Raw genomic sequence first — 24,125 nt, forward strand, 5'->3', positions numbered from 1 at the left:
TGCAAATAGAGTTGGGCAAGAGTGATGTGAAGCAGTGATGGCCCAAGCAGAGCTGGATGAATTGCGAAAGAAGACACCGAAGTTCGTTTGCTCTTGATACAATTGCAAAATCAACAAACGAACAAGAAAAATCTATGCTAATCACAACACTGATTGGCGTATGCGAGTGCGTGTGAGTATTGCTTCGATTTTATTCTTTTACACTCGACGCCTGAACTTGTGTTCGTGTGCCTGTGTCTATGTCCTGTGTTATTCACGAGCATGCCATTGTTTGTAAGCATTTCATGGTGCGTCTGCCTAAGTGGTCGCTCTTGTACCACCACCACATTCTGCATAGGTTCGATGCTCAGTGTTTGGCCATAGCCTAAGGCGCTCCATTCACAGCCAAGGTACCTTATGTCAGTCAGTTGATGGATTTATTAGTGACGATACCGCTGCCGCCATTGCTGCTCCTCTTTCCTAGGCTAATGTTTGTTGTGTCAAGCCAATATAAATTCTTTTACATTTATTAATTTGCTATATGGACCAGAGCACACTGCCGCTTGTACAAACAAACAAACAAACATGCTTAGGCCCGAGTACTTGGGTGGGTATTAATATTTGAAATTGAATATTGCTCATACGTCATGGTAACTAATTATAAGCGAGCATGTCGCAAACAATTCTTCCATAGGCAAGCAAACAAACACAATGTGTATGTATTGATACGAATATACCTTTGTTGCTGCGTGTTTGTGTGTGTGTGTGTATGCATGATGCTCATTTGTGTTTGGTGTATTGACATTTGTACGAACGTGCGTGCGTGAGTGTGAGGACTACAGCAAAAGATCGATACTTAATAGACAATAGACCCATAACACCATAATGACATTAACGACATAAACGTTATTCAAAATATTTGCCAATGGCATAAAGTGCGTTGTTGTGCGCCAAACGAAAGAAGAAAAAAAAAAACAAAACATTGGCAAAAAAGTAACAACACTCTCAGGCTGACAGCAGCAAATACACCAAAGGCCCATGGCCAGCATCTCGGTGGGCTAGGAAATGTTTTTTCCTGCGTCTCCGTGTTTTTATTTTTGTTTTTGTGGTTTTTGCTTTTTGGCGGTGTAGGAAATTGCTGGTGGCAAGCGAGATACACTGATGTTATTTAATTTTTCACAAATCATTTTTGGTTGGATTTGATTTTCTTCGGGGCTTTTATTGGACACTCATCGCTTGCTATGGCTGAGTGAGTGGCGTAGTTGTAGTCGTCATGGACATGGTCTTCGATGTCTATGCTTGCCGTTTTTCTTTTGGCTGGCTTTGGGCGGCGGAAAACACAAAAGAACAGTAAAACATTGAAAACACTCGTTTATATTACCGGAATTTTTCTATATTTTTTAGCGCGTCAATTTATCTATGTTGTTGGGGCTGTGCGTTTGTGTGTATATGTATGTGTCTATATTTTGTGTTTAATAAAAATATTCGACCGATTTCGTTTAAATTGTTGGTATGCGTATGGCGTCTTCCCTGTCGATTTTAGTGTTTCTTTATTATTTTTGTTTTATTTTTCTATTTTTTCTTTAAATTTTTGTTCTGTGTGTGTTTTGTTTTTTCTGGTTTATCTTCAATGATGTTGTTCGCACATTTGAGTCCCGAGAGATACTGAAAACTCAGATATTTTGCAAAGTACTTTTATGCGTTGGTCTATGGCTGAGCGGCGTCAACGGCAGCAAACAACAAACGCCAGCAGCGAAGCTGAAACTCATGGAGCAAACATCTCACATAGTTCATGTAGGCACGGATGCTTGCTGCTGTACATCATCGGCATCGACTTCGACATCGTTTTAGCAACACCATCACCATCATTGCCATAGCCATAGACCGCCCCATCATCGGGCACAGCCACACAGAGATATTCTCTGTATTGTGCCGACCAAACGCTCTGGCACTTGATGCTGCTTTCGTTGGCGCTTTTGTTTTTTGCAACTCTTACATGCTTCCTTGGATTACTTTTACTTTCCTACTTTTTTTTACTGCTGTTACTTTTTGCAAACTTTGCTGTATCCAAATAAGAGCAAAAGTGGCAGCTCTTAAAAGAGTTCCATGTACAGCTAGCGACTCTTAAGGGAATGCTCATTAAGTATCATTGCAAAAAGATGCTGGAGGAAAAGTGTAGTACACTAATACTTCGATTTACGTCGTAACGTCCAAAAAATCGAAATTCAAATAATAAAATAATAATTTTATTGGATGATTTTAACTATATGTTATGTATATAAATCCCAATGGCTTATCCAAATAAAATGAAGACACATAACAAGAACACACGGAGACATCGGAATCTAGAAACAATCGCAGGCTCTTCATTATCGACTTTATGGTAGAGGAAATTTTGAGAAGCTTTCAGCCATTTAAGTTACTCGAACAGGTCAGGCATCGGGAAAATTATCTCAATCCCTGGGTCCTCACTGTGTCCCCAAGCTTTGTTCCATCCGTATAGCATGAACACCCCCATGGCATTACTAGAGTTCAGTTAATCCAAGTCCATGCCGCTCTTGGCTGTACCTCGCACTCGACTTCATGAGTAGTCACAGGTTTCCGATACCTCTTCCATTCCAACCAGGTTTACTAGGTCTTTATCACCCTGCCTGCGGCAAGACAAACTACCGAGCCAGTGGACTATTCCCGAATTGAGGCCCTATTCCGAGCTTACGGCCCGTCTACAAAGTGTCCCTTATCTGTGAGCATTCTCAGTACGCTCCTGGCTGTGGCACTTACAGTTAAATTTCCTACCCAACATCACTCCTCTGTATTTGACCTTGTCGGATATTTACATCGTTCTGTTGAGGAAAAATGGCGCATCAAATTAACCCACCTTCGTCTTCCTCATGAACCAGCAGATATAAGTCATCTCTGGGTCTAGCCCAGTAGAATGCCACCTCCAAAAACTTTTCGGCCTTTCTGCTTAGCTGATTGGGATCCCTACCCCTTAAAAGTCGTCGAGAGTGACCATATTTACGGACAGTGAACTGGCCATCAGGGGTATAACAACCAAGACGATAAGGTCACGAACTGTCTTGAAGATTAAGTAGGAGATTAACGACTTCTCAGAGGATGACACGTTTGGGTGCCAGAGCAAAAAGCCAGACGAATTTGCAGAAGTGGCCAGAGGGCTACCATTCGTAAACTTGGTGGATGCGAAACCTTTCGGGGCGACGCAGTTCGAGTTATGTAGCACTGAGAAACAGTAAAACGGCCGGTAGAACGACTAAACTCAGGTGGATTGGGATCATGTAAAGATGAGGCTAGTGTTGAGAGGAAGCAGAAAGAAGTCAGTACGACCAGCGATACCATAACGGGTCACATAGGAGCATTTGCTATGTCAATGCCCTACTTTCGCAGCCAACAGACTCCGGCAATTGGGAGGGGATACGATACCAGACTTGAACCAGTTTAGTGGCATAGAACGGAAAACGATTAATGATTTTGTTAGTATCAGATTTAGATTTGTCTTCCTGATCCCTTAGAGGGCGCAATTGTTTTCCTAATGATATGCCTTCTAACCACCAGTGGTTTTATGGTCCACTCAAAAAAATATGTTTGTAAAACCGGCAAAAAATTTTGCTGCTGAAAATGGGGCAGCGTTAATTCTTTTCTCTTTTGGTCTGCCCGCCTGCCTAGCTTCGTTTAGTTGTCTTCATATATATGTCTGGATATAGCTCTACATATGAATACATCTTACATATACAATAAGAAGACATAAACTTCTACTTCTTCTTCTTAAGATCTATGTAAAGCTCCAGCATGCAATTAAACTATGTTTATTCAGTTTCTTCTTTTTCATCTTTTTCTAAGGATGCATGGCTAGACTTTTCTATATTCTAATGTTTGATGTAGTTTTGGACAAACATTTTTTCAAACCCATATGAATTTGAGCACACATTAACCTTTGAGTGTATTAAGTAAGCTTCGAAAATACTCTTAATTTGGCCTAGAACAACAGGCGGTTGTAGGCAGACCCCATTCAAATAAGAGAATCCCAATTCAAAACAAATACCAATGAATGAATATGGGAATATATGAAAAATATTTCTCTTTTAGGGCTTAATCAAGTCGGCAGATTTTCATCTCTCTTTTCTGTGAGATGGGTTTCTCGTTTGCCTTTAAATGTCCATGGGTCTCATGAAACAAGATGCGTTGTGTATGTGCGCGCCAAATAATGTGTGTGAGGTGGCTGGGGTTGGGTGCTGGTAGCGTACTGTATTGTAACAATGTTCTAATTGAATTTGTTTAGCTGTTGCATATCGGAATTCCTGCTGATTAGCGCCACGTCCGTTGTTTGTCTTCAGAGAATGCCGGCTTTTGACATTCATTGCAAACGAGCGTGGTGGCATCAGAGAATAATAAGAGCAGCAATGGCAGAGATTAGCAAACGGAACGTCACAGAACATGTGATGAGTAAATGTTGATGCCTTCTTATTCGATGGGTGTGTGTGTGTGTATGTGAGTTACTTTTTGGCGACAATCAAACGGTTAGAGGTGTTCTGCTTGTGTGTGCACTAATTGGGTATAACTAAGGCTACATTGTTTCTTTTTTCTTGAGCATTTTATTCACACATACACATACACACACTCATGTACTCTTGTTTATTTGCAGTCCGTCATGGTTATTGGCGCGATTCAAAAGTTGCATTTAAAAAGTTTATGAGGTGTTAATTGTTCGACAGCTCTCATTGAAATCACCTGCGGCCACAAAAATTAATTACGACAAAACGTTAATTAATTTTTCAAAGAAAAGCAAATACAGAAAAGCAAATACAAAAACTTGAGAATTAAATGTCTTGCTGTTGTTGTTGTTTAAGCAAAATTAAACTTAGATTCTTCATATTTAGGTATAATTAAGAAAAATATATAAACTATGTTTTCAATTCGCCTGTAAAAAAGCGAATATGAACATAAAAAAGGCTATATATTTATTATTTCTTAGATATTCATATGGAAGTTATTAATTCAAAACTGCCTAGAAAGCAAGGCTTGTTCTTTGTTTGTACAATTTTGCATCACGAACACTGCGGTACAGGGTATTATAACTTAGTGCATTTATTTGAAACTCCCACATGGAAGAGAGGTAGACCCATTGATAAGAATAGCGATCGACTCAGATTCACTTTCTTTAGAGCGATCGTCCGTTTATCTGTCCGTCCATGATAATTTGTGTACAAACTACAGATCGCAATTTTCATCCTATCGTCTTCAAATTTGCCACATGCATCTCTTTTAGCGTACAGACAAAGCCTATTGAAAAATCGGTTCAGATTTGGATATAGCTCCCATATATATCATCGTCCAATTTGGACTAATATTACAATAATGTGGTCATTTGTTAACCGATTCTATTGAAATTTGGCAAGAAGGATTTTCTTATGACTCGATATTACTGGTGAATTTTATAGAAATCGGTTCAGATTTAGATATAGCTCTCATATATATATATCGCCCGATTTTCACTTCTAAAGCCACTGCAAACGGATTTATTGACCAATCTTCCCAAAACTTCGTACAACGCTCTCCTCGACGACTTTTACAATATATATGAAGTTTGCCCGAAATCGGTTCAGATTTAGATATAGCTCCCATATATATATGTTCGTCCGATTCGCTGTAATAATGCTATAAAGTTCTCATTTGTTAACCGATTCTCTCGAAATTTGGCAGGAAGGTTTTTCTCATGACTCTTAATATTACTGGCGAATTTCATTGAAATCAGTTCAGATTTGGATATAGCTGCCATATATGTATATAGCCCGATTTTCGCTCTTAGAGCCACTGCAAGCGCATTTATTTAACAATCTTCCCAAAATTTTGCAAAACGCTTTCCTCGACGACGACGACTTTCACAATATCTAAGAAGTTTGATCGAAATCAGTTCAATTTAAGATAAAGCTCCCATATATATGTTCGTCAAATTTTGGGTAATTTGCAATAATGTTATCATTTGTCGAAGATATTACAGTTTTAACATATTTGTTCGAAATTTGATACGGATTGTTTAATAACCCATCTTAAAACATTCGCCGAGGTCCATCAAAATTGGTTCAGAATTAGATGTAGCACCCACTTTATACCTATAGGGTAGGTGTAGGGCCCCCACCGGAAATGTCTAGTATATTTCCCCCTCCTAATTCACTGCGGAACGCCGTTCGGGCTCGGCTATCAAAAGGATGCCCCTTATCATTGAGCTTAAACTTGAATCGGACTGCACTCATTGATATGTGAGAAGTTTGCCCCTGTTCCTTGGAGGAATGTTCATGGGCAAAATTTGCAATTTGCAATATCAACTTATGAACCTATTTTGACCATACTTAGCCCAGTTATTAGAAAATCGTAACAAAATCATAACAAAACACCTCATAAAAAATGTCGGCCAAATCGGATAAGAATTGCGCCGTCTAGAGGCTCAAGAAGTCAAAATCCAAGATCGGTTTATATGACAGCTTTATCTAAACATAGAACGAAATGACCCATTTACAATGCCAACCGAACTACTTTAAAAAGAAGTATTTTTCCAAAATTTCAAGCGCCTAGCTTAACTCCTTCGAAAGTTAGCATGCTTTCGCCAGACGGACGGGCGGTTAAAACGACTGTGAATGTCAAGACGAACAAGAATATATATACTTTATGGGGTCTCAGATCAATATTTTGATGTGTTACAAACGGAATAACGAAATTATTGTGCCCCCATCCTATGGTTGAGGGTATAAAAATCGATTATTAATGTGTTTACCAAATCTGCCATCCCAGCGTATGCGTTATGCCATTTTTGACCTGCCGTTAAGTATACTCCAAGAACTTTTTTCATTGCAATCGTTTTCACAGTTGAAGGTCTTATCCTCAAACACCGGCCTACTCACTAACCTCGCTCACTTGCCTTTCGTTGTATTCCAGCAGTTTAGCCTCTTTGTAGAACACTTTGTAAATAATTGAAGCAGAACAAATTCATATTTAATGACGTTTCATATCTTTCTTAGCTCTCTCTCTCTCTCTCACACACTCTCACTCGCACACTCTTGCCCAATTGACTAGTGGCATTTTCACCTTTAAATGTAAGCACAGTTGTGCTGTTTTATTGTGTGTAGGTGTGTTTGTTGTTATGTTAAGACCCATTTAATGTGTCAGATTACTCAATTATATGAGCGATCCCAGTGAATGAATGAGGGTGGGATTTCTCAGCCTGCATGCATGCAAAGAAGTGACAATAGTCACTGACCAAATTATTGTCGCAAATGGATTATTGTTATTATCAATTTTTTTTTTTTTTTTTGAAAATTCACAATTTCACATTATTATGTCTGTGACAAGGGGGACAAGGCGAGAAAGCGGGGAAAGCGATATGGGGGGGCTGTAGTGTTGGGGTGTTTGTACTTGTGTGGAGGTACTGCTTGTAATTGATTAAATTGAATTTAAGTGGCAATGGAGATGTTTACTACAAACCTCTCACATACATGCTCATCTAATCAATTCATAGACTCGCATGTGTGTTTAATGCCGGTAGATAGCAACGGTAGGTGGCTATGAGAGCTTTGATTCTCATGTGATGAGATAAATTGCAAGGCATTTATCGAAACGAAATTAGGCTATGTTTTCCAACATTTAAAATTTACCTGTTTTAGAGTTGCCCGCCTTCAGCATGGACTTCGGTTGTGATCTGCCCAAGAGTTCAAGAAGTTCTTCTTCTTCTCCTTTAGTTGTATTGTTGTTCCGTGTTGTTGCCATTGTGGCCTGTTGCATTGTACCTTTGTTCACTTCACTCACTACTTCCAGTAATTAAATGGCGCCAAAATTCACACTCACTCACTAAAGCACAACAATTTTAAAGTTCTGTTCTGTTGTTTAATTTTATTCAATGGACGATGGCAATGATGATGACGACGACGACGACGACAACAACATTTTACGCTATCAAACCAAAACAAATGCTTTCTTTCCCCCACGGATGATTTACGAAGACTTGTTGGTATTGTTGGCTCTTGTTTTTGTTTTGCATTGTGCCGCAACACTCTTATCTCGGTGCAGAACGATGACGTAGAATGACGTTCCCACGTTGTTGTTGATCTTATTTTGTGCACAGCGAAAAAAAACAACAAAAACACAAGTAATCACACTCGACCATGTGCTCTTTTTATTTAATTTTTTCGCGTGTGTTTGTGTGTTTGTGCGTTTCTCTTTTTGTTTTCTTAATTTATGTTGTGGGCCATTCTCGACTCATTGGCGATTTTTTTTTTCGAGTATTTTTAGCACGGGAAATTGAATTGATAACGACATAATTTAATGCTCTTGGGAGTTTGGTACATTAAGGCGGCTTACATGTCAAGCAGTTGCCACTGGCTACTTTAAATGCGAAAATTCGCAACGCTACCACAGCAACACCTGCAGCATTTAGCAGGTGGTTTTTGTGTTGTTCATAATCTGAGGTCACTGATGACGTCCAACATTTGCCTTTCTTTTATCGAATAAAAGGTCTCTTTTGGTCGCGTTCACTATTTTTGTGTGTTATTTTTATACACATAAATATATATTTTAATAATATTGCTATGATGTGTGTATTTTTAAAGAATTCGCTGACGTCAATATTTTTTGTTTTTGTTTTTGTGTTTTTTGATTTAATTTGCATAAACTCGTAACTTAGAATCGCCTGTTGCTTTCACGTATAGCACAGCCTTCATACGCTTCACACAAACATTTGATAGAATTATTGCAGTAAAAAACAAAAAGCTAATTAGACTGCATGTGCGAATTGATCCTTAGAAATATGTTTCTTAAAAAAAAATTTAAAATTTCCACAGAAAAAATTAATCAATCTAATGAAATTAGCTTCTCATGGGGATATATTAATCTCGTCGTTCCGCAATATTAATTTACGACTTCTTTAAGTCGATTCAAGGTTGTCCATCGTTCTGTTGGCCCAGCGAAACACGAAAGTGGTGAAATTAATGAGGGTAAAAATGCAAATTTTCCCTCGAACATTCCATTACGAACAGCGGGCATACTTTCTCATATGTTGGGGTGCAAAGTGAAAATTTGCCCATGAACATTCCATTAAGCACTAAAATATCACTGAGTGCTCTTCGATTCAAGTTTATGCTCAACGATGAGAGGCCTACTTTTTATAGCTGAGTCCGAACGGATTGCCACAGTGCTACACCTCTTTGGGGTGAAGTTTCTAAATGGCGTAGTACCTCACAAATGTCGCCAACGTTTGGAGGACATAAACATCGCTGACAATTTTTTTTGTCTGATTTTTTCGCCAGGTTTCCCACATGCTAACCTCTGCACTACGGTGGCCCCCATATTTTGGTCAATATAACTCAGATATGAAGTGAATATAAGAATTTCAGCGGAATCTTTTGAACAATTTGCTTGAAGCCTCAGGAAGCGAAATTGGAAGAGCTGTTTAAATAAGTTCTATATACCAAATCCCCATTTCAGTGTCAACATAAAGACGTTCAAAACCCACGTAAGTGTGTATACAAAAGTTTGGCGCAATCAAATTTAATGCAGTTTTTACTTGTTTAGCTCATAATGTTGAAAAGTACAAGCAAAACTCACATATGTTCTTATTGACCCACACTTTACCCATTCCCTCCACCATATAATTTAGTTTTCAAATTCCTTGGAGGGTTTCTATTTACAGGGAGTAACTAATAAACTAAAGAAGTCCCCATGGACTTTTTTTATACCCCCCAACGTAGGTAGGGGGTATATTGAAAAGAAAAGAAGCAAAATTGAAGGATTGATTTAGGTCAGAGCTATGTCAGGATCAGTGTTGCCACTCAAGAAAATTATTTCCTACCAAATGTTCTATACATAAAAGTGATATGTATATTTTGATCCCACTTTAAGGGTTTAAGCGATAAGTACGCTTTTACTACCCATTTTCGCCGTTAGTGAAGTTGCATAGGTCCTCAAAATCTGAGTATGGACTAGATCTGAACATATTTGTATGCCGTTGCCATATAGCCCCGTTTTGAAGTTAAAGACATTGAACTGGTGAATTTTGAAGGCACAAAAGCCGGATTTTTTACCCAGAATTTACAAAATTCGGAAGAAATACCGAACACTCGTACCAGTTACTGTCAATATCAGAACTTACGTCCTTTTTCCTAAAATTTGAAGCAGTGAGACGCCATGTAACAGTATTAAGCCCCTTTAAAATTAATGGTTATATTCTGCACTCTTAACGAATCGTAGAAACGACAAGAAGTAAAATAATTTTGAGTTACCCCCGGCGATTTTTTCATTAATTAACATTAGCATTTATATGTTGAAAAAGCCTACCAAGATAATAAAAACCTACTAATTTTGGTAGGAAGCTACCAAAAAAGGCAACACGGTTCGGGATATGGAGTGATTCAAACCATTATTGGCCTGTATTTTGGAAGGCTTAATATAACCCAACTCAGCAAATCTCTGCCAAATCGGAATAGAATTTCGCCTTCTAGTTGTCAGTTTATATTAAGGCCTGCAAATGTCGCTTTTTTCTCTTGTAATGCCATCTGTCGAAAGCAAATGCATTGCTATTATATGCCATCATCAACGCAATGACAGGCAGCGACGACAAAAACACAAGGGCTGCCAGAGATTGCTATGCGAAGGCAAGCACGTCGCCATAAATTGTATAGGCAGCAACACGGCATACCTGTAATACATCACTCAATAGTATCAATTTTGAAAATATTTGGGAAAAGAAAAACCCAAAGAAATTTTTTTACCTATTATATGATGGCGTCAAACGAACTTTTGGCAAACTGGACGAAGGCATCATTCAACCGTTATCCATATTTTATAATTAAGGATGTTTATGATTTTTATGATACTGCAAATAGCTGCAAAGGGTTTACAGAAATTTCACTTTTCAAAGCCACTTTTGTTGACTTTTTAAAATATTGTAATATTAGTGATTTTTGATTGGTCAATTTTTCCCCAAAACGTGACATTATAAGGTACCAAAAAATTTTAGTTGTCTTTATTGAATAAAAATAAAACATTTTATTCTTCATTTTCAAATTCTCTTAAATGTATAAAACATATTATTCCACCATTTATTTACATAGATTTTGAAATGTGTACTCCATATTTCTTGCAACTGAATCTTTGCAGAGCCCAAGGTAATAAATCATACTTGACGACAAGCTGTTTTGTTTTTGATCTACCTGTTCGATCATGTCCAACATGTCGCTGTTACTGCATGCCATGCCGTTATTGAGCTTGGTTCCATGCATTTATAAGTGTAGCATGCAGTTGTGAAGGCCTTTTGTCTGTTAATGTAAGTGTAGGGCATGGCCTAACAGGACAATGACATGCTGCCACAGTTGTCAAGGGTTCATTCAATTCGGCTTGTGCAGCCCTTTAGTTTAAATGAGAGCAGTATGAAGTTATGGATGGATTCGAATGTTTGCTTGGCATTGATGTAAGAAGTTCTGCGAAATCGTGGCACTCCCCATGCGATCAAGAAGTAAACTCCAAAGATTGTTTTTTTTTATGGGAAGTATTTAGGATTATGTGGAGATTCAAACCGTACTTGGTGAGGATGTCGTAATAGAACTTTACAAGTTAAATCTGAATCGAATTCGCTCAATTTTTTGACTTCGTCTGTAGGCGAAAAATAATATCTGTACCAAATCTAATCAAAAATGCGATCTGTATTTTGTGCACAAAATAGACATACAGATATGGCTAAATTAAATGCAGGAATGATTCTGAGGCTGGATACTTGCGAAAGCAGATGAGATGGTATTTGGAGTGTTCGTAAAATATATGGACCAGTCTGCGCAAATAGAGAATATGGACGTCACACTATGAGCGGAGGCCACCATAGCGCAGAGGTTAGCATGTCTGCCTATAACTCTGAACGCCTGGGTTCGAATCCTGACAGGAAAATCAGAAAAATTTTCAACGGTGGTAATCTCCTTACTAATGCTGGCTACATTTGTGAGGTATACTGCCATATATAAATTCTCTGCCGAGTGGAGTCGCTATGCTGCATGCCGTTCGGACTCGACATCAAAAAGGAGGCCCGTTATCATTGAAGTTCAACTTTAATCGGACTGCCCTCAATGATATGAATGAAGTATCCCCTGTTCCTCTATGGAATGTTCATGGTAAATTTAATAGTATTATGCTTTGACGAATAAAAGTTAGTTTTCATAGTAGAGCCTTCTAATGTATCACACATAGCAAACTCACAAATATATTACTCACAATTTGTAATTTCAATAATTTTTTGTAAGTAATCATATTTCCAAAAACAAATATTAGAGGCGATTGCAAAACGAATTTTCAGACTTTTACCGACCTTATGTTTTCATTCTCGCGTATCGCGATCATCAAAAATCAAACGTTTTTGCCCTTTCGGGTCTGCCGAATGTGTCACGCGACGAGCTAATTGCACTCTCACATAAAACCGATTGACACTTGCTCGATAGGATCTATTTTCTCGAATCTCTGCCCATTGACTGAATACAGCGTGGCGAGAGATATGTTGAAGTGACACACATTTGGTCTGTTTTGATTTGATTCGTTTTTTTTTCTCACTTCAATTACGTTGACAGCTGATTATGTTTTTTTTGTCTATTTTTTGTTTGGTTTATTGGCATCGAAAGTTTAATTAATTTCTGATGGATCGATAAATCGGTCAATCGATCGATGGACCGCTAAATGATACACTTGATTTAGAATCTTTGATGTTATGATGGATTGTCGTCACAACATTATTCGAATGAACGATCAGAACTAAAATAAGATGCGGTAAATGTAGTTTTTGTTGTCATTTTAGCGCAGCCAGAGATGCAATGCACTGGAACGAACGTCCGTAACCGTTGTTTTAAGATTCAAGACTGAGCAGAAAAACGTTAGACCTTAACTGATATGTGTGTGCCGTCCGTGATGTGTCAGTGATCGTTTGCCTTTTACACATTTCATTTGATTCGGGGCTTGAGATGTATGCGACAAGCGACACAGTAGCCGGTCCGTCACTTTGCCAAGCTTCATTGGCCGATTGATAAACTGGTGGTCTGCTACTGCAGCCGGTGCTGCTGCCAGTGACTAAGTCTCTGTGTGCCTGAGTGCCGTGCTCGCATTGTCCGTTTCAAGCAAACGAGAGCAATTTAGAATTGTTTTTTGGTGCTCGTGTGTGTGTGTTTTTTGCATTCCGGTGGTTAGTCTTTAAAATTGTTTTGTTTTCGTCTATGTGCGATCCATTACATACCCCTTCTTGTGGGTCACTTTATTTGGTTTATGGGCATCGTTCCCAAAGAACGATCACACTAGCCCGCAAATCTTTCCATATATGAATGAATGAATAAATGAATGAATGGGATGGATGGCTGCATGCATATCATGTTGGAATGATGGGGAAGAGTGTGTGCTCGTTAGGCTGTTTGTTGGCATTTTTCTACTCGATTACAGAAGGAAAACAACAGCAACACATCAAGAAACTACTGTAGAGTAGCATGAGCGTCGCAAAAAATACCAATTATTCGTAGTAACGTTTTCTTTTAAACAATTTGTGTAGATGCTATCGTTAATGTTGCAGTTCAATTTGCTGCTGCATTTATAGCGATGCTATCGTTGCGGACATCGTGCCACATTAACTCAGTCTCAGTATTTAAGTTCATTGAATAAGCCAAGAGAGCCAAGCCCAGAGCTCACGAATAAACACACACACACACACAAAGCACTCTCCTTTTTTGCACCCAACACTATCGGCGCCTTTTGAAGCTGAACACACAGCCGTACACTGAGATTGTCACAGATAGAGGTGCCAAAGCAATGGTTAGAGTTCAAACACAGCACCGATAACATCTATACTATTTACATACAGGTGTCGGCTAAATCTAAATCGTGCACTACGCGATAAGACACATCATCATCGATGGCAATAGGAATCGTTTCGGTTAACATTGTATTGCCTCGCTATTTAAGGCCCCCTTTGGTTTTGTTGTTGCCACAATACCACAGGCCGGCGATGAAAAATACTCAGAGAGAACATTTGATTTGCTTGATCATCAGTTGTGACGTTTTAATTACGATTTTCTCAGCTGTTTACCTCTGAGAAATTAAAAGAAGGCATGTGTCTACATGTGTGTGTGTGTGTGTGTGTGATTGAAATCCTAATCCTATGCTTGTTAAGAAAATCTTTAGCCAACAAAAAAAGGTGTAAAATATGAAATCAAATGTGTTAAGAAAATATCCTAGCTTCGGTCGGACCGAATATAGGTATTTAAAATCATAGGTTATGATAAAAATATATACAAATTTATCTCAGTTTTTGCGTTTTTACTTGCGTGATTACTTTTCGGAGACATTGATAGGTTATGCGCAATAACCCCCAATGAAATAAGTCCTAATGAACTGGGTCGTAAATAAAAAATTAAATTATTTCCAACTAAAAGCCGCAAGAAGAGCAACAGCGAGAGCCGTTGCCGTTGTCTAGCGTTCAAAGCCATCAATACAACTTCCAATAGATGCACAAAATCATGTGTTCTACGGAAGAAGTGTAATTGCCACTGAAATAAAGTCTGTCATTACACAAAAAACATGCATTGGGCAAAGCACAGCTAATAGACAGGGTTGTCGAGCGTGGTTAATGTTGGAATTGTATCATAGATGCGTTTTCACAATTAATACAATTCAAATATAACATTCCAACGCACGGCCCTTGAAGCCATCACATCTAATATGGTTGAAAATTCTTCTAACCAAAGACGAAACGCGTCCCATAGTGGTTGATGTGTGTTGCTATCTTTGGCTTTCCTTTTCCATTTGCAATCTCCGATCATTGAGCTCGTCTCGAAAGAGAAACAAACAAAAATTGTAAAAATTTATGATCTTCGCCCTAACAGGCAAGAAAACTTGAAAAATGAAAAATATTAAATAAAATCAAAAAAAGTGAAATAATGCCAAAGGCAAAAGTTAAGTATGTTCCAAGATTTGGGACTTGTTTATTGTTATTTAAGGATTAAAAATGAAATAAGAACCCGAAATTTTGAAAATATTTCCAAAAATTTCACTGTGCAGTAAGTCTTAAAATATAAATGTGGGAGTTCTGGGTTTCGCTTTTCACTTTTCCCTAAAATGTATTGCTTATTATCACGTTAATAAAGTTTCAAAATTTCCGAAATTGTCATCATTAGATTTCTTATATAAAACCAAAAAAAGATCTAACCACAAATAATTAATGTGCACTGTTTGTTTACGTGATAATAATAAATTGATTTGAGGAGAAAAGTAAAAGAACACACCAGATAGATTGTTTTGGGGATTATTTCACTTTTTCCACACCACATTTTGCCTTAACTTTTTAAAAAAAGTTTTTTTTTTTGCTTTTTGTTCTAAATAGGAACAACTTTTAGCTTGCTTTAGAAAAAAAATGTAAAAAAAGTATATTTGATTAAAGTTCATTCTAAGTTTTATTAAAAATGCATTTACTTTCTTTTAAAAAATCCGCAATTACTTTTTGGGCAACCCAATATATCCATATTAATATCCAAATATATTCCGATGTAAATCATATTTGGTTCATCTGTCGGGAAGCTCTATGCAAGTAACAGTTCGAAATTTCAACGAAATCGGATAACAAGTGTGCCGTTCATGTGATTAAGCCCTAATTCGGATGATCGATCCATGTGACAGCTATATCTAAATATGATCCGATCTGGACCATATTTCGGTTGGATGTCGGAAGCAGCTCACTGTTTCAAATTTCAGCAAAATTGGAGAATAAATGCGTTTTTTATGGTCTTTAAAAATCCGCCTACTGCTCAATACTTAACTGGATGCAAAGGATGGCTTTTTTGTGCATCACAGCCGCACTGAGGGCGACACTAACTGATGCCCTGAATTTAATGCTTCATCTTATGCCTCTAGACATTTTGGCTACCCAAATTGCAGTGACCACTGCCGTGAGGTTAAGGGAGCTTTCTCATTGGTCATGTGGCGGCTACGAACACTGTGTTATACTTGATTTAATATCCGATGTTCCAGGCAGTGTGGATTACACCCTACCTGAGCCGCTTTTTGATAAAAATTACTCTACCATTATTCCTGATAGAACCGATTGGAACTACGATATCCCTGGTAACAGAAGTTACATAGACTTCTATACGGATGGTTCCGAACTAAACGACCATGTGGGCTTTGGGGTGTACTCTAAAGATCTAGAACTGGTCATATAGAAAAGGTTACCCGACCACTGCAGTGCGTATCAAGCGGAGATCCTTGCAATTAAGGAAGTGGTGGAATGGCTAGGATATAATGTCATTACGACGATTGGCATAAATATCTTCTCAGACAGCCAGACAGCCATTATATCCCTGGAGAACGTATTTCTGAACACAAAAAACGCCCTCGACTGTCGCAAATCTCTCAAAGAGGTGGCTGAACAGTTCAAAATTCACCTGTTCTGGGTGCCGGGCCACAGAGATATCCCAGGGAATTGTAAAGCGGATGAGCTTGCTAGACAAGGAACTACCCTACACACTCCAGGGAAACTGGAATCTGTGAGGATGCCCTTAGCGGCATGTAAGCTAAGTTTTCAGGACCAGGCCCGAAGGACAAAGGAATGATAGTTGGTCGCAAAGAGGGGGCTGTGAGCATTCCAAAACTATGTGGCCTAATTTCGACTTGAAGAGTTTTAATGCTTTGCTGTAATTGGCTAGAACAGACGTCTCAGTCATTGTGTCCGTCATGACAGGTCAATGTCTAATCGGAAAACATGGTCACAGACTGAAGGTTGCCAGCAATGACTTTTGCAGAAGCTGTAGGCACATCGAAGAAAAAGTGACTATAGAACACCTTCTGTGTGTGTGTCCCGCACGAGCAGTTGGAAGGAGTTCCACTTTAGGTCCTAATTTCTTTGAGAACCTGTCTGATTTAGCGGATATGAACATTCGCAAGCGATCTGGATGGTTCAACGGTAGGAACTAGAATGCATCTTCTTTCTTCTATTCCTGTGGTATCACAATGGACGAAAACGTCTAAGTGAGTCTGATGGCAGGCTCCCACTAAAACCTAACCTAACCTAGCCTAACGCTGAACAATTGAGTTCGACTTCTGGCGAAAACATCAGCGAGTTTTTTTCCCAGCTAATGTTAACGATATTTGTGAGTTACTATGCCATTTGAGCTCCATATTGCTATGGTTAGTAAATATGTTTAGTTTGGAGGTGTTTTGGGATGTGGCGGCCCCCACATGCTTAGCTCCGAAGGTGGAAATCAGACTCGAATACCTTTCATTAGAAAGCTACAGACTTCGCTTTTTTAGTTTCTCCATTGCAATTGTTGTTATTGCTTCAACTTTGATAAATTTCCTGCAATAAATTACGGCCATTGAACTTTTAACCAGATAACCCAATAATGGATAACTGGTTTTCACCGCATTCCAAAAATAAATGAAACATATGAAAATTGTAAACCATAAACGCCAAACTTCCTCAATTACCTTATTTATATTACAAACCTGAAAGTATAGAATGTCTTAACACAGATGTCCGAAAATATCCCCGAACGAATTTGAATATTTTAAAAATACCATTTAGATGGAATGCCAAGCAGCAGTTGTTTCATTTCCATATGACATGAAGCACTAAAACAAAGATTTTTTCATTACATAAAAAAAAACTTATTTTGATAACACTTATAATTTCTCTAAATATAAATAGACATACATATATGCAGATCTTTGAATTTTCTTTGCGGAGCTAAGCATCATGTGGCAGTTAATTTTAAATTTTTTTAAGCCAACAAATTCAGACGCGTTATATCTTAAAGCATAATTCTCCTAGGTTTTCATACCCTTCACCATAGGATCGGGGTATATTAATTTCGTTATTCTGTTTGTAACTCCTCGAAATATTCCTCTGAGACCCTATAACGTATATATATTCTTGATCGTCATGACATTTTAAGTCGATCTAGCCACGTTCGTCCGTCCGCTGTCTGTCGAAAGCACGCTAACTTTCGAAGAAGTAAAGCCAGCCGCTTGAAATTTTGCACGAATACTTTTTGTTGGTGTAGGTCGGTTGGGATTGTAAATGGGCCATATCGGTCCATTTTTTAATATAGCTGCCATATAAACCGATCTTGGATCTTGACTTCTTGAGCCACTATAGGGCGCATTTCTCACCGATTTGGTTGAAATTAAGCGTGAGGGGTGTTATTATCATTTTCAATAACTGTGCTAAGTGTGGTTGAAATCGGTTCATAACCTGATATAGCTGTCATATAAAACGATCAGGGATCTTGACTTCTGGAGCCTCTAGAGAGCGCAATTCCCATCCGATTTGGCTGAAATTTTGCAAATAGTGTTTTGTTATGACTTCCAGCAGTTGTGCCAAATATGGTTTAAATTGGTTCATAACCTGATACAGCTGCCATATAAACCGATCTGGGATCTTGACTTTTTGAGCCTCTAGAGGTCGCAATTATAATCCGATTTCGCTGAAATTTTGTATAACGACTTCTCTCATGACCTTCAACATACATGTCAATTATGTTCTGAATCGGTCTTTAGCCTGATACAACTCCCATATAAACCGATCTCCCTATATTACTTCTTGAGCCCCTAAAGGGCGCAATTTTTATTCGAATTGGCTGAAATTTTACACAACGACTTCTGCATTCAGTTTAATTGTGGTCCGGACCATCGGACCATAAGTTGATATAGCTCCAATATCATGGCAAAGTTTTTCTTTTATCATATGTTTGCCTAAGAAGAAGAAGATCCCGGGAAAAGAACTAGACGGATGCGATCCATGGTGGAGGGTATTTAAGATTCGGCCCGGCCGACCTTAGCACGCTTTTACTTGTTAAATTTGTTTAAAATGTGAAAACGGATTTGCTCCGGTCGCTGAAGATTTCTACATAAACAAAAAGGTGTCGCTCTGCGGCACGCCGTTCCCACTCGGCTATAAAAAACGAGATCCCTTATTATTGGACTAAAACCTAAATCGGACAGCTCTCAGTGATATGTGAGAATTTTGCCCATTGGAATTTGCGCAGTTCCCATTGATCATATCCAACCTAGCAATCGGTGGTTAGGAGGTCTGTCAAGCATACGCAGCCTCTATAAATAGGTGCGTAATTTTCATTTTAAAACAAGTAAAAGCGTGCTAAGTTCGAACGGGCCGAATCTTATATACCCTCCACCATGGATCGCATTTGTCGAGTTCTTTTCCCGGCATCTCTTCTTAGGCAAAAAAAAGGATATAAGAAAAGATTTGCTCTGCTATTAGAGCGATATCAAGATATGGTCCGGTTTGGACCACAATTAAATTATATGTTGGAGACCTGTGTAAAATGTCAGCCAATTCGAATAAGAATTGCGCCCTTTGTGGGCTCAAGAAGTAAAATAGAAAGATCGATTTATATGGGAGCTGTATCGGCCTATAGACCAATTCAGACCATAATAAACACGTATGTTAATGGTCATGGTCATCCGTCGTACAAAATTTCAGGCAAATCGGATAATAATTGCGACCTCTAGAGGCTGAAGAAGTCAAGACCTCGGTCCGGTTTATATGGCAGCTATATCAGGTTATGAACCGACTTGTACTTTATTTGACATAGTTGTTAAAAGTAACAATAAAAAACGTCTTGCGAAATTTCAGCCAAATCGGATAGAAATTGAGCCCTCTAGAAGCTCAAGAAGTCAAGTCCCCAGATCTGTTTATATGACAGCTATATCTGGTTATGAACCGATTTGAACCATATTTGGCACAGTTGTTGGATACCATAACAAAACACGTCGTGCAAAATTTCATTCCAATCGGATAAGAATTGCGCACTCTAGAGGCTCAAGAAGTCAAGACCCAAGATCGGTTTATATGGCAGCTATATCAAAACATGGACCGATATGGCCCATTTACAATACCAACCGACCTACACTAATAAGAAGTATTTGTGCAAAATTTGAAGCGGCTAGCTTTACTCCTTCGGAAGTTAGCGTGCTTTCGACAGACAGACGGACGGACGGACAGACGGACGGACATGGCTAGGTCGACATAAAATTTCACGACGATCAAGAATATATATACTGTATGGGGTCTCAGACGAATATTTCGAGCAGTTACAATCAGAATGACGAAATTAGTATACCCCCCATCTTATGGTGGAGGGTATAAAAAAGGTATGAACTTTATAAACTATTTACAAAACCGACAATGCATTTGAGTTATTTGAATTAACATTAATACCGTCTGGCCTAAACTTTTCTTTCCTTCCGTTAACAGAAGTTTACTTAAACGACTGTTGGTGTAATGGAAATAGAAAAAGCTTTGGCACACTGTTAATCTGAATGACTTTCAACATAATTCCAAAAGTTTTCTCTTTTGCTGGCTTAGCGCTTTTCCTAGCGTAAACAAAAACCTTTTTGTTTTGGTGGGGTAAAGTTGTGCGAAAATTTCATTCTTGTTTATTTTTCCCATCACTTTGTTCGTCATGGCAAATGTTAAGCTCACTTAAGGCGAAAATTCAAACAAACATTCGCCACGGTAATGCCAAAGCATCAAAACAAACAGACAGCCAACAATAGATAGGCCGTCAGACAGACAGACAAACACTTATCCGTTTGAATGTGTGGTAAGCACCGTAGCATAGGCAGCCACCACAATATAAATAAAGGACCACAAAAAAGGGGAAGTCTTTAACGTTGTGCCACAAATTAACCACAGTTAAATACTTGTGCGCTCAATTGCTAAATGAAATTACACACTCACACGCACTCACACGCACTCAAAAACACTCACAAAAAGCATTTAATCGATATGTCACAGACATTAGAAGGTAGCAGAGGAAAGACAAACACCCACTGACACAGACACAGACACTCGTAGACAACTCCAATTGCTTGGAGAAAATGTGGGAATATTTATTTCGTCCTTTCATCTGCGCAATAAAATTAACTGAGATTTCTTCAGCTTTGACTAACATGGATATGCTTCATGATTTTTATGTTGCATGATTTTTAATACAATTTTGAAATACCAATTTGATAACTTAGTTGGTCCGAATAGTATGTTGGGTATTCTAGCGGGGTTACTAATTGCAGTTTAACAGCTATAGAATTGTTAAATCAGAAGATACTAATCTTCTGATTTATTTGATTATAGAAGGATATCATAACTTGTGGACCTTATTTACCTCTCAGTTAATTGTCAGGCAAACTAAAATAAGATATTATGAAATATTATGAGCTAGTTGAGGACCAGGCATTTCAAAAATGGTGTACAGATGAGTTGGAGAAGTAAGATGGCTCGGGATGAGCTCCACAACAACACCGAGGGATTACGTCCTATATTAAAACCGCATGAATTTGGCTGTAGATTTGTGGTTATTCGGAGACTGATACACCTTGTCGCCAGGTTTACTCCGGTAGATGACAGACTGGTCACAATTCGCATAAAGGCCAAAATTCTGTGCTGAGGATATTGAAAAAAAAACTTCCCAGCTGCTGGTATGCGATGATGGTGGCCATGAGTAAACCGCAGAACCAACCCCTGATGATGGTATAGAATGTGTACCACCTAGTCAAAACGAGGTCCACGTAGCAGTAACCTAAAGAAAAATAAAAATAATAAGGCAGCTGGAGCCGATGGGTTGCCGGCTTAACTGTTTATGACCCTATACGTTCAAAGATATTTCAAGGCATGTCCGAGTTTGGTATTCCTGCAAAACCAATACGACTTTGCTGATGCACGCTCCTCAGTTAAAGAAAAGAACTTCTCCAAACCGTTCAATACAAACGAGGTTTCCGACAGAGAAACCTCCGATCGTGTGATCTCTTTAGTATACTGCTGGAGAAGATTATACACGAAGCAGGTGTAAACACGCATGGCTCACTACTCACAAGAGAACATATGCTACTTGCCCATGCTGATGACATCGATATTATAGGTCGGTCATCGGAAGAAGCAATCGCAGCTTTCAAAAGTATCGAAAGAGAATCAAGGAAAGTGGATTTGGGAGTAAATGGATGATATCAATAAATAAAAAAATGGATAAAATTTGAGATAGTCAGTAACTTTATCTACCTGGCCAACGACGTAACCGAAACAAACGACACCAGTTTTGCTATTTTGAACTGAGCAAGCAGATGAGGAGAAAAGTAACCTCTCGACAGACAAAAATTAAACTATACAAGACTCGGATACTACCCGTGCTGTTATATGACCCTAAAGCATGGGTACTTGCGAGAGCAGTACCCATGTATGGTCAAAATCTGGACCGATCTGGGCAAATGGAAAAAATATGAAGAAGGGCCTACCACAACTAGCTGTCCCAAATTTGAGCGAAATCGGATAATAAATGCGTCTTGTATGGGCGCAAGACCTTAAATAGGGAGATCGGCCTCCAAATCTGGACCGATCTAGACCAAATTGAAGAAGGATAAGGAATGGCCCAACACAACACACTGTCTCAAATTTCAACAAAATCGAATAATAAATAAGATATAGTCCGATATAGCTCATCTTCAAACTTAAGCTGCCTATGGACAACGAAAGAACCTGTGGAAAGTTTCAGCTCAATATCTTCATTTTTAAGGAGTGTAGGGTAATTTCAACGGACAGACAAATAGACGGACTGACATGGATCATCTTAGATTTTTACGACGATCAGGAATATATATAATTTAGAGGGTCAAAAATGGATATTTCGATGTGTTGCAAACGGAGTGACAAAATGAATACACTCCCATCCTTCGGTGATGGGTATAAATATAGATAAAATGTTTACTTTCTATCTAAAAATCAACCATACTTGATATTGATCTTAATCTAAAACAAGTAAACGCATGCTAAGTTCGACCTGGCTGAATTTTGGGAACCCACCACCATGGATTCTGCTAAAATATGGGAGCTATATCGGATTATAGACCGATTTGGACCATACTCGGCACAGTTGTTGAAAGTCATAATAGAACACTATATTCAAAGTTTCAGCCAAATCGGGGGTCAAGAAGTCAAATCGGGAGATCGGTATATATGGGAGCAATATCAGGTTCTTTTTCGATTTGGACTATACTTAGAACAGTTGTTGGAAGTCCTAACAGAACACTATGTGCAAAATTTCAGCCAAAGCGGATACAAATTGCGGCTTCCAGGGGCTCAAGAAGTCAAATTGGGAGATCGGTTTATATGGGTGATATATCAGATTATAGACCGATTTGAACCATACTTGGCACAGATATAGGAAATCATAATAAAACACTATGTTCAAAATTTCAGCCAAATCGGACAAAAATCGCGGCTTGTAAGGACTCAGGAAGTTAAATCGGGAGATCGGCTTATGTGGGAGCTATATCAGGTTCTTGACCGTTTTGAACCGTACTTGGCACAGTCATTAAAAGTCATAAGAGAACACTATGTGCAAAATTTCAGCCAAATCGCAAAAAAATCGCGGCTTGAAAGGGGTCAAAAAATCAAATCGGTTCATATGGGGGATATCAGGTTCTGGATCGATTTGGACCGTACATAGTACAGTTGTTGGAAATCATAACAGAACACTATGTGCAAAATTTCAGCCAAATCGGCTTCCAGGGGCTCAAGAAGTCAAATCAGGAGATCGGAACCGATATGGCCCATTTGCAAACCCCAATGACCTACATTAATAAAAAGTATCTGTACAAATTAAGCGGCAAACTTTACGCGATCGATCGCTATTGTGATTTCGACAGACGGACGGACTTGGCTAGCTCGACTCAGAATGTCGAGAATATCTACAATAAATATACTTTATGGGGTCCTAGATCAATATTTCGAAATGCTACAAACGGAATGACTAGATTAGTAAACCCCCATCCTATGGTGGTGGGTATGAAGAGTAATTTGATAAGAATATATCTAACATTTCTGCTAAATATGCCATTTCCACAATATTTGAGGCAAATAACCTTTTTCGTTGGCATGCTTTCGACAAACGGATGGGCAGCTGTATGATCATAGTTACATCGAAAAGTTATAAGAATCAAATGTATATAGAATTTATTGGCCTTTGAGGGGTTGTTATTAAAATTGCATGTTTAGTATTCTTCATATCCTTTGGACTCAGATATGAACGGTTCAAAGCATCAAAAATATGGCAAATTTTTGT

The 24,125-nt window shown here is 38.5% G+C and overlaps 2 protein-coding genes across 8 annotated transcripts in view; one reads left to right on the forward strand and one right to left on the reverse strand.

Moving 5' to 3' along the window:
• Positions 1-13,031, reverse strand: part of LOC106081567 (organic cation transporter protein) — a 58,793-nt gene extending 45,762 nt beyond the window's left edge. The window contains exons 1-2 of one of the 7 annotated variants that reach the window (XM_013243599.2): positions 12,335-13,031; positions 7,644-8,519 (exon numbers count right to left, since the gene is read on the reverse strand). In XM_013243599.2, coding sequence (XP_013099053.1) covers positions 7,644-7,770 — 127 coding nt within the window. In that variant the 5' untranslated portion in view covers positions 7,771-8,519; positions 12,335-13,031. Of the gene's footprint in view, positions 1-1,360; positions 1,826-7,643; positions 8,798-12,240 lie in introns of those variants that run through there. The other 6 variants (XM_013243598.2, XM_013243597.2, XM_059361884.1 and 3 more) reach the window with 6 other exon arrangements.
• The window catches only part of LOC106081572 (helix-loop-helix protein 6), a 125,557-nt gene that overhangs the window by 83,851 nt on the left and 17,581 nt on the right, over positions 1-24,125 (forward strand). The window lies entirely within an intron of this gene.

Source organism: Stomoxys calcitrans, chromosome 2 (assembly GCF_963082655.1).
Source record: "Stomoxys calcitrans chromosome 2, idStoCalc2.1, whole genome shotgun sequence".
Lineage (NCBI taxonomy): Eukaryota > Metazoa > Arthropoda > Insecta > Diptera > Muscidae > Stomoxys > Stomoxys calcitrans.